Source organism: Gracilinanus agilis, chromosome 5 (assembly GCF_016433145.1).
Source record: "Gracilinanus agilis isolate LMUSP501 chromosome 5, AgileGrace, whole genome shotgun sequence".
Taxonomy (NCBI): domain Eukaryota; kingdom Metazoa; phylum Chordata; class Mammalia; order Didelphimorphia; family Didelphidae; genus Gracilinanus; species Gracilinanus agilis.
In genome coordinates, this window is record NC_058134.1 from 98,981,082 (window position 1) to 98,991,984 (window position 10,903).

At 48.4% G+C, this 10,903-nt stretch overlaps 1 protein-coding gene and 1 long non-coding RNA gene across 2 annotated transcripts; one reads left to right on the forward strand and one right to left on the reverse strand.

The window, feature by feature from the left end:
• Positions 1-321: 321 nt before the first annotated feature.
• On the forward strand, positions 322-7,406 carry ZNF467 (zinc finger protein 467). The gene is made up of 3 exons (XM_044677381.1): positions 322-819; positions 1,460-1,573; positions 5,112-7,406. The coding sequence occupies exons 1-3, from the start codon at positions 726-728 to the stop codon at positions 6,752-6,754; spliced, it is 1,851 nt and encodes a 616-aa protein (XP_044533316.1). The 5' UTR covers positions 322-725; the 3' UTR covers positions 6,755-7,406.
• Positions 7,407-7,728: 322 nt separating this feature from the next.
• On the reverse strand, positions 7,729-8,294 carry LOC123249448. The gene is made up of 3 exons (XR_006506384.1): positions 8,225-8,294; positions 8,011-8,121; positions 7,729-7,842 (listed from the first exon to the last, which is right to left on the reverse strand). It is a non-coding gene; the product is annotated as an uncharacterized LOC123249448 (long non-coding RNA).
• Between the last annotated feature and the right edge of the window lie 2,609 nt (positions 8,295-10,903).

Genomic DNA, 10,903 nt, shown 5'->3' on the forward strand with positions numbered 1-10,903 from the left:
ACACTCTCTCTCACTGTCTCCTCTCTCTTTTCCCCCTTCCTCTCTCTCTCTCTCCCCCCCCCCACCCCCAAGGCCCTGAGGAGTCTCATCTCACCCTGGGATGGAGGGTGGGGTGGGGGAGAAGCCAGGCAGAGGCAACCAGAACTAGCCAAGTCCCTGTGATTTGGAGAGCCACCTCACAGAATCCCTTTCACATGGTGCCTCAGTTTCCCCTAATCTATGCCCCAGAAAGAACTCCTTTTGGCAATTCCATGGAGATGAGTTCCTGTCTGTGAAGCTGCGGTAGGAGCCCACCCTCCTGGAGCTGTGTGATGCCCGCCGGAGGGCAGGAGGATCAGGGAAGCCCTCTGAATGCCAAACTTCCCTGCCACCCTTGGATGGCAGTAACTGCCAGGGGAAGGGCTAGGGCCACTTGGAGCTGGAAGGGAACCTTTTAGAGCCCAAGGCCTTCCAAGGGTAGAGGTGGCTTTCTCACGAAGTCACTGTGCCGCACCACACACTTGAATGGACAAACACTGACGTCTTCAGGACCCCAGGAAACACCCAACCCTAGCTCCATCCTGATGGAGGGAAGGAGAGGGAAGGAGAAGAGAAGTGGGAAGGCAAGCTCACTTAAGCAGCCCAGAGACCTGCCACACAGAGGCACAGCAGGGACTTGAGTTGGGGGGAGATAGAAGTGATGTCTGTTCATTTGTGTGACAGGATACCTTCCAGGCCAGCCAGAGATGGCCCCACAAATTGAGCCAGGAGACAGGCCCCATGAGGCCCAGGAGCAGACAGCCCCCTCAGGGGGAGAAGGGCCCCCAGGTGCATACTCAGGTAAGAAGAGCAGGGGCCTGGGGATGAGGCACTGGGAGGAAGGGGAGCGAGTGGGAGTGGGAGTGGGAGTGAAGAGTGGTTCAGGGAACAGTATCTGATACCTTGATTCTGCCCATTGGTTGCCTTAGAGCTGGGGCTCCAGTGATTCTTAGGCACCCCCAAAGCCCTCCCTTACCTAAAGCTTCACTTGAGCCCTAAAGGACCCTCTATGCTCACTGCTTGAAACTGGTGTTTTAGTCACTTAAAGCCTGTTCTGGCTGGACAGGCTAGGCTGATTCATTATTCACTGTCTTGCTAAAGGTCTTAGCTGGATTGGTATTCATGGTTCAGTGGAAAGGGCACTGGATTTGAACTCAGAACTGGATTTGAATCCTGGCTCTGCAATCTACGGCCTGGGAGACCTAGTCATCGGCTCTCCTGGGTATCAAATGAATGTCCTCATAAGTAAAATGATAGCGTTGGACTAGGACTTTAAGGTCCCTTCCAGTTCTAAATCTCTGGAACCTATGAGCTTTGTTCTTGACATTCCCGCTACTTCTTAGGGTCAGCCAGAGAGGTCCAAAGGCCTCTCACCCTCACGCCATCCCCATCTCCTGTAGTCCTCACTACAGAAAGTCAAATCAGACCTGTCTTCTTCCAGGGACCCTGGTTCCTAAGCCTGAAGATGTTTTCCAGAGTGAACAAGGGGAGGAACAGAACATGGCAGAACCAGGAGTTGAACCCCAAAAAACAGAGCCCGAGGGCTCCTGCCCAGGTGAGCTGAGCCCCCTTAAATTCTCCATACACTTGTATTTCTAAGGGAGAGATCATTGATTAAAGGGCATTGACCCTAAAGAAAAAAAGCATAAGAAAACCCTGAACATTGCCCTGGGATCCCCTGAGTCCTTCAACAAATCTTTTCCTCCCTGGCTGCCTGCCCTTGGAGACCTTACAATCCAGGGGAGTGGAAAGAGTGGAAAACAATATGAGGGGGCAGCATCTTGCCAAGTCCAAAAGCAAATAAATCCAACAGGAATTCAAAGGGATATTACATTATTTTAACGTAGAAGGGAGCTGGATTTTTAGTGTCATTTATTCATTACACACTTGCTGAATATTTATTGCTAAGGCTCTCTACACAGCATGATCTACATACCCACAACTCACACTCACACCCCCCCAGAGCATCAGTTAGTGGGCAGCTGGCATTGGCCCCTAACTCTCTTTCCTCAAGTCCAGTCGTTGGCCAAGCCCTTCTTCCCCTTCCTATTACCATCATCCTTCAGTCTTTGGGGCATCTCTTCTTTCCTTCAACAAAGCTACCTCTGCCTAATACTGGGACAGACTAAGTAGCTCACTAAGTAATGTGAAGGATGCAAGGCAAGCAACAGACTGGATCTTTGCCCTCCAGAAGCTTGACTATAGCCTGAGTGAAAAGAGAGAGATGGAGAAAAAGTTCATACAAGTCAGCAGCTTGCTAAATGACCCACCCAAAAATGGAAGGCAGATTTCAGAGGGAGATTGTTCTGAATGCCATAGGAAGCTGCTGAATGTTTCTGAATAAGCAAGTGACAATTAAAAACCATTTTAGGAAGAGTAATTCAGTGGCTCTTTTATGGATGGATAATCTATACATGCAACAGTCAATTCAATTCAATGAATATTTAGGAAAGGGAGTAAGCATTTATATAGTTCCATCTGTGTGCTAGGCACTTGATAAATGTTACCTCCTTTGGACCTCACAATTCTGCAAGGCAGGTGCTGTTATTATCCCCATTTTACAGATGAGAAACTGAGGCAGAGGTGGTAATGTGCCTAGGATCTGAGTCTTACTAAATTTCTACTCTGCAAAGCACTGTTTGAGGTGTGGGAATACAAAGGAGCTCCCCACCTTGCCCCACCCCCAAGCCAGTATCTGACTAGCCTAGATGAGTATAATACAGGAGAGGAAGGGATTCATACTTGGGATTCATATTTTTCTTTAATGTTTACTTTGTGTTTGAGCCTCTCAACAACCCAGATGATCAAACCAAAATCTTGAAGAAGCTAAGTGATTTACCCTGGGATATACATCCTCAGAGACTGGTTTTGAATCCAGGTCTTTCCCACCTCTTGGGCTAGCAAACTGTTATACCCAGAAAGATCAGACAAAGAGCCCCAGAGTATTTCTAGAGATAGTGAGGGCTAGCAGCTAAAATAATCACAAAAAACTTCTTACCATCCCCAGACTTCTTATCTGGAGACCAAATAAATCCAATCAATGTGTCCTCATGGAAGAAATATATTAAAACAACAACAACAACAACTTCTTGTATTACTAAAACAGAAAGTAAAGGTTCAAAAAGGGGGGTAGGGGGAAAGCTAGATAGCATAGACCTGGAGTGGAAAGGACCAGGGTTCAAATCTGGCCTCAGACACTTCCTTGCCCTGTGATCTCGGGTAAGTCACTTAACCCCAATTGCCTAACTCTTGCCTTTCTTAGAGTTATTACTAAGTTAAAAAAAATAAGGGTTTAAAAAAAAAAAAGAGGCTTCCTGGAGAGGTAATAACTCTGTTGAGCCTTGAAGGAAAATGTTCTGAAAGGCTGAGATGAAAAGGGTGATAAGTAACAAAAAGTCTTGGGCTTGGACTAGGGTGATAGAAGTAGGCACAGGAAAGACAAGGAATAAGGTGAAATAATAATAATAAATAACATTTATATAGCTTTTACTATATGCCCAGGAATAATATATTACAAATAAAAAATAACTATGAAGTACTTTATTATTATTATCTCATTTGATCCTCATAACAATCCTGGAATGCAGGTGTTATTATTATATATATTTTTAAACACTTACTTTCTGTCTTGGTAACAAAACTAAGACAAAGGGCAAGGGTGAGGTAATTAGGAATTAAGAGACTTGCCCAAGGACACATAGCCAGGAAGTATCTGAGGCCAGATTTGAACCCAGATCCTCCCAAGTCCAGGCCTGGTGCTCTTTCCACAGAGCCATGTAGCTGCCCCCAAAATCAGCAGAATTTAGTGAGGGCAGATAAAAAAAAAAACAAAACAGGAGGTTCCCAGGTTATAAGCCTGAATAAGCGACAGAAAGGTGATCCCTTTTACAGAAATAGAAGGTTAGGAGGGGATGAGTAGGTTTTTCAGTAAAGATGAGTTTGAAGTAAAGACAGGACATAACAGGTGGAGATGTCAGAGAAGCCACAGAAGCACAATAATGTAGTGTCAGAGATGCCAAGGGAGAAGAGTTCCAAGAAGAGGAGGTCATCAGTGTCAGATGCTACAGATAGGTCAAGAGAACGAGGACTAAAAAAAGGACACTGGATTTGTCGATGACTTCACTGGTGACCATGTGGAGAATAGTTTTGTTAGAAAGGGTGAAGGGGTTAGAATGGGGTAGCGTTTCAGGAGGAATGGGTGGTGACAGAGAAGAGGCACACAGTATTGACAACTCTTTGGAAAAGTCAGTCTGTGGCCTATATTCAGAGGGCTAGCGAGTATCAGAATAGTCTTCCCAGTCCAAGTTCTGCTCTTACCACTGAAAAGGACCTCAGAGACCACTTAGTCAAGTAGCTTCCGACCTGAGGGCCACACTCACACACACTTTGAGAGAAGGGATGTGAAATAGGACTAGCAATATATCGCTAATCTCCTTAAATGATCCAGGATAATAAATAAGCAACCATCCCTTCTAAGGACATCATAAATGTCTTGTGCTTCCGTGTTATTCTTTTCTGGATGTACACGGGTTTGGCTGCAATTAATTAAATAGAAATTTGTTTAAGAGCAAAACAAATGTCTCTCTGACATCAGGACTCAGATGGGTGCACTGCCTCCTTTTGCCCCAAGACTGAGGAGATATTTGGGGGCACTAGGCGGCCTCCTGTCTAGAATACTGGTCCTGGAATCAGGAAACCCCGAATTCAAATGTGAATTCAGACACATTACCTTGTGACCCCAGGCAAGTCACTTAATCTAGCTCTGTCTCAGTCTTCTCAAATTGAAAAGTGGAGATCATTTTAGCATCTAGCTCCCAGGGTTGTTATGAAGATCAAATGCTGCAGTATTTGTCAAAGCAGTGTACTTAAGTACTGATTCCCTGCCTGCCCTCAGTAGAGAGAGTTAGCAGGCTGAAGGTGCAAACCTCAATGAATTAGTGAATTCTCTTGTTACAAGAAGAGATGCTGTGAGTTGGGAGCGGTGGGGGGAGGCTCCTGGGAGTGAGATGTAAAAGCAATCAAGAAAACGTCCAAAAAGAAAGAGAAGTCTGTCTGAATGAAAGTCTCAGGCCCATTCCTTCTTCATTTTCTAGAAGACTGGATGATCCGAAAAGTGAAGGTGGAGGATGAGGACATGGGAGAGGAAGAGGAGGTGGCGTGGCCCCAACACCTCCCCCAGTTACTTCCCAGCGGCCCCTTCCTGCCCGCGGACCTGGGACCCCTGGCGGCTGTGGCCACAGCCTGTAAGCTGGAGCCCGGAGCGCCTCCGGCGCCTCTGAGCGGCTTGGCTCTGGCATCCTGGCCTCAGGTCCTGGAGAAACCCTACGGCTGCGGTGAGTGCGAGCGGCGCTTCCGGGACCAGCTGACCCTTCGGCTGCACCAGAGGCTGCACCGGGGCGAGGGCCCCTGTGCCTGCCCAGACTGCGGCCGGAGCTTCTCGCAGCGCACCCATTTGCTGGCCCACCTGCGCAGCCACCGCGGCGAGCGCCCCTTTCCGTGCCCGGAGTGCGGCAAGCGCTTCAGCAAAAAGGCTCACCTGACCCGCCACCTTCGCACTCACACCGGGGAGAGGCCCTACCCCTGCGAGGAATGCGGGAAGCGCTTCAGCCAGAAGATCCACCTGGGCTCGCACCAGAAAACGCACACTGGCGAGAGGCCCTTCCCCTGCACCGAGTGCGAGAAGCGCTTTCGCAAGAAGACGCACCTGATCCGCCACCAGCGCATCCACACAGGTGAGCGCCCCTATCAGTGCACCGAGTGCGGCCGCAGCTTCACGCACAAACAGCACCTAGTGCGCCACCGGCGGGTACACGCGGCAGCGGCGGCAGCAGCAGCCACAGCGGCGGCAGCGGCGGCGGCGACCGCTGCAGGCCCTGCCCCGCCTCCCCCTCCCCAGCCTCCAGCCACTGATCCCTTGTGCCAAGAGGCGTCCACAGCCCCTCCAGGGCCCAGGGCCTTCGCGTGCGCAGACTGCGGAAAGGACTTCGGCTGGAAGAAGAACCTGGCCTCGCACCAGAGGGTGCACCGTGGGAACCGCCCCTTCGGGTTTTCGGAGCGCCCGCGGGGTCAGGGTGAGCGGTGCCCTCCAGGGGCGGCTGGGGCGGCTGCAGTGGCTGTGGCAGCGGCGGCGGCAGCGGCGGCCCACACCGCCATCAAGGCCTTTGCGTGCACTCACTGCGGGAAAAGCTTCAGCCAGCGGCCAGGGCTGGTGGCGCACCAGCGGACCCACGCAGGGGAGCGGCCCTTCCGCTGTCCAGACTGCGGGCGTGGCTTCTCCCACGGACAGCACCTGACCAGGCACCGCAGAGTGCACACAGGCGAACGGCCCTTTGCCTGTACCCAGTGTGGCCGTCGCTTCGGCTCCCGCCCCAACCTTGCTGCTCACACCAAGGTACATAGCGGCGCCAGGCCCTTTGCGTGTGCCCAGTGCGGTCGGGGCTTTAGCCGCAAGTCACACCTGGGCCGTCACCAGGCAGTGCACACCGGAAGCCGCCCGCATGCCTGCACAGTCTGTTCTCGCTGCTTCAGTTCTAAGACCAATCTGATTCGCCATCAGGCAGTCCACACCGGCTCTCGCCCCTTTCCCTGCACACAGTGTGGCAAGAGCTTCAGCCGAAAGACCCACCTAGCCCGCCACCAGCGCACCCACGGAGAAATCACTCATCTTGACCCCAACCTAGCAAGCCCAACCTGGCCTGTCCCCACAGTGCCCACCCCAACTCCACTTTTCCTCTAAATGGGGCAGAGCTCAGTCCCTGGGATCACCCAGGTCTCTGTGGGGCCCTCTCTCACCTAACTGCAGGTCAAGCCCCTTGTGGTTTCTATCTCCATCCCCCTTGACCAAGGCTGCTCTCCTTTCCTGCTGCTCAGAGGCTCCCAAGCCACCCTCCTCCTTTTGATCCCTTGTCCTCCTAAAGTTTTCAGTATATCCCCTCAGCTCCCTGTCAGCCTCCTGCATCCACCCTCCTCCTCACCACTCTCCTTCCTTCTGTCCTGACCTCATGGATGCCTGAGAACTTTGAGAATACCCCATTGTGGATGACCGAGAGAGAATCCTAAGCAGACTGTAAAGGGAGGGGTTTAGACTGAATGAACTCTGAGGTTTTTCACTGTCTGGAACATTCTTCTTCAAAGTAGACCCTTCGGTTTGGGGGAGATGGAGGTGTGTTACATGACCAAAGGAGACTAGAGGTCCAGGCTGGACCATATGGGGGAGGGAATGAAGAACTGAATACACCTAAGGTTTACTCTTCTATGTCTTCTTCACTACCCTTCAAAGTGGAAGACTCTCCTCTCCCCCTCAAGAAAGGAGGATTTCTGTTCCAAGAAGAGAGAAGGATAGTCACCTATGTATTTGATGTGTCATTAAAAATAAAACCTGAACACTTGGGGGCTGTAAGAGTGGTGGGTGCTGGGGCTTTCTTGCCTCAGCCAATCAAGAGGTGGGGGGAGTGAAGCCATTTATCCCATAGCTAACTCCCTGGGCTTCTCCTGACCTCCTCTGTGAGGCTTCCGGTTCTCAGATAATGGTATTTTCCTCACAAAACACTTAAGAGTCAAGTAGGGCAAAGTAGTCCCTTCACTCACCCAGGCACTTACTCCACTCGCCTCTATTCTAGTAGAAAGCAAGAGTGACCCAGTCACTTAGCAAGAGCTTATCATCTGAAATTTGCTTTCTTACAAAGACCAGATAGTGGCCCCTTGCTTTCTTTAGCTGAGGAGTTGGCCAGCTTTCCTTCTCAATCCTCTTTTAGCAGACAGTAAAGGTTAAGAAGATGAGGAATGCAGAGGGAGAGTCTCCATGGATCTGGTAGGCTCTTACATCTGTGAATGCAACAGCATCAACTAGTTATCTGAGTTCTGTACCTTGGGTCTCTGTTCCCCATCCTGGAACTCTTCCAGGCCCCTTCCCCCCACCCCCAACCTCTGACCCATTTTTACCACCCACAATTCTAGCTCGCTGCAGAGCACAGAGGAATTAGGAAGAAGTACCTGTTGTTTCCTGCCCAAGGGTCCCAAACTCTTGCTTCTCCTACATGGGCAGGGCTCACTCCCAGAGCCTTTGCTTCTCAGACAGGGAAGGGGATTTAGAGCAGACTGGGCCTGAAGAGAGTGGAGCAGAAAGGATGTTGTTACAGGGTGTGAGTACGAAATAACAGGAATGATATTGGAACAAGCACAGAAGACTTTAGATACTCAGGCGTACCATTGCCTTCAAGTAGACTCTATGGGAGCTGCACACTCATTCCAATGATGAGCATTGATTGGAGTTGCTTCAGAATATGGAGAGAGAGAGAGAGAGAGAGAGAGAGAGAGAGAGAGAGAGAGAGAGAGAATGAATATGAATGAAACATACATAGACCTAGAACTTGAAGTAACTTCAGAAGTCATGTAGTCCAACCTCCTCCTTTTGTAGATGAAATTGAATAACTTACCCAAGGTCCAACAGGTAAGAAGAGACACAGGCAGGATTTGAACTCAGGTTCTCCAGAGCCAATGCTTCCACCACTGCACAACCATACCTCCTGAATAACCTCAGGGTTTGTGTATCTTCCACCTCTGAGGATCCATGTAGTTTGTTTCTTTTTTTCAAACCAAAAAAATCTTTTGGAGCCACCCCTCATGAATTAAGTAAATGATCAAACTACGTAAGTTTTTTGTGTGGGGAGATGAGGCCAGGAGCTTTGTTTTCGTAATCAACAAGATACTGGTATAAAGCTTGGAGACACTTTTTCTCCCATAGTTCCAAATTTGGCACTGAAGACAGTTCTACAAGAGGGATTTCAATCTTTTAAGTGAAGGCAACATTGCTGGCATAGATGTGTAACATCTCAAAGTAACAACTTTAAGCTCAGATTTGTATGTATAAATTCCGATATGTCTGTTAAAGACATGCCAAGTATGAGGGAGAAAATAACAATCTTGGTGTCTGGAAGACCTGGGTTCAAACCCCATCTCTGACACTTAATAGTTGTATAAGCAAATCACTTTCAGTCTAAGGCAACTCTTAAAGCCACAAGTATGGTGGTCAACGCTGGACCTGGAGTCAAGATGGCCTGAGCCATGGGACCCCAAGAAAGTCCCTTCATATCTTGGCACCTATTTCCTCATCTGTAAAATAAGGAAATTGGATTCATCACCTTTTATGCTCTCTTCTGCCCTAACTCAATGATGCTATAACTATAAGGTGAAGTTTCTGTCCTCAAGAAGCCCACAACATGGGTGGGGAGTAACACAAAGATAACAATTAGAGTGGACACATTCAGCAGAATATTTAAGTTTTACTTAAACATTTTTAATGTAATGAGAATTTTGAAAAGGGTAATGTTACTGAAATTAAAGAAAGCATCATGGATGAGGATGGCCTTGAGTAGAGCTTTTGGAAGGGTAGGTAATATAGGAACAGAGGATGGCTGTTTCCCCTGCCTCTTCCCCTTCCATCAGACTCCTGATTCACCCACTCCTCAGCTGCTTACCCACTCTTTTCTTCAGGACCCTTCTCTTTAGCCACACTCTTTTCTTTCTCAACAGTGTAGCCAAACTCCATTTCCAAGTTTCCATCTTACAAACAGGAAATCTTGCAAACAAACCAAATTCCTTTCCCATCAAGATTTATGCAATGCTGTCATCCTATAAGACCTGTCACCTCTAAATTATAATTTCTGCCATGATTATGAAAATTGCGTTGCACTGAAACCCAGGCTCCCTCACAAATTCAGTGGTCGCCATTACTGCTTTCAACCTCTCATCTCTACTAGTTTGCCTCTAGCTTAGCTTCTTTTCTTACCAATTTACATAGCTCTGGAAGTGTGGTACAATAGACAACATGATAGACTTTGAGAGTTGAGGGACCTAGATTCCAGAGTCTTCTTACCACTACTTGGGTGACCTCTGATCCTTAGTTCCTTATCTGTAAAATGAGGGGATCAGGGACAAAACAGTCTCCAAAATCCTTTCAAATTCTCTATGTCCATTTGCTCCACTCCTGGGTTTGCTTAGTCCTGGATCAGGCCCTTATCAGCAAAGTGAATTAAATGTAAGTGTCCTGGGATCAGCTAGGTGGCTTAGTGGATAGACAACCATGCCTAGAGATGGGAGGTCTTGGATTCAAATATGGCCTGCAACACTTCCTACCTGTGTGACCCTGGGCAAGTCACTTAACCCCCATTGCCTAACACTTACTGTTCTTCTGCCTTCAAACCAATATACAATATTGATTCTAAAAGGGAAGGGAAGAGTTTTAGAAAATAAATGTCCAAATATTGATAGCCCAGAGAACTTTCCCTACAACCTATTGCCTGGATTTATGGGACTGTCCCATGATATGATATTTGCTCTGTTGCCCATAAAAATTTAATTTAGTCCTAACCACTCCAGCAGTTCTACAACCTTTTCCTGAACCCAAGTGCTCCCCCTCCCTCATCTTCCTGGAAGTCAATGCATATTCAACTTCACAGCTTCTCCTAGGGCAACCCACCCACCCCTATTCTGGGGGAAGAACTTGGGGAGAGTGAAAAATTATTATTTCCTACTTTCTTCCCAAATAGAGCCCCAGAAATAGGCAGTAAGATCACTGCCACTTGTCTATGTGAAGGCTCTGTTTCTCTGATAGTAAGAGACAGGCCTCTGGTGGGTAGACTGAAGGGTGGGTATAGTGACTAATCAGAAGGATTATAAATTTCTAGAGTCAGGGCCTCAGGACTAAAATAGATTGACTTGCTCCTGTTTAATGGCATAAATGTGAGCCATGAAATTTAGTGGCCCAACGGACCAGAGCCCTCAATGAATCAGGATTTATATACCCTCTTCCACTTGGAGGAAGAAGAATGGGCAAATGATTACTTAACCAGCTTGTATCAGGGTCTTAGTCAAAAGAAGAACCAAA

Bases quoted from the DNA above. Each gene is read 5' to 3' on its own strand.
- ZNF467 (XM_044677381.1), top strand. From the start codon at position 726: ATGGCCCCACAAATTGAGCCAGGAGACAGGCCCCATGAGGCCCAGGAG. The intron at 820-1,459 runs GTAAGAAGAGCA...GTCTTCTTCCAG, and splicing joins GCCCCCAGGTGCATACTCAG to GGACCCTGGTTCCTAAGCCT. The intron at 1,574-5,111 runs GTGAGCTGAGCC...TTCATTTTCTAG, and splicing joins GCCCGAGGGCTCCTGCCCAG to AAGACTGGATGATCCGAAAA.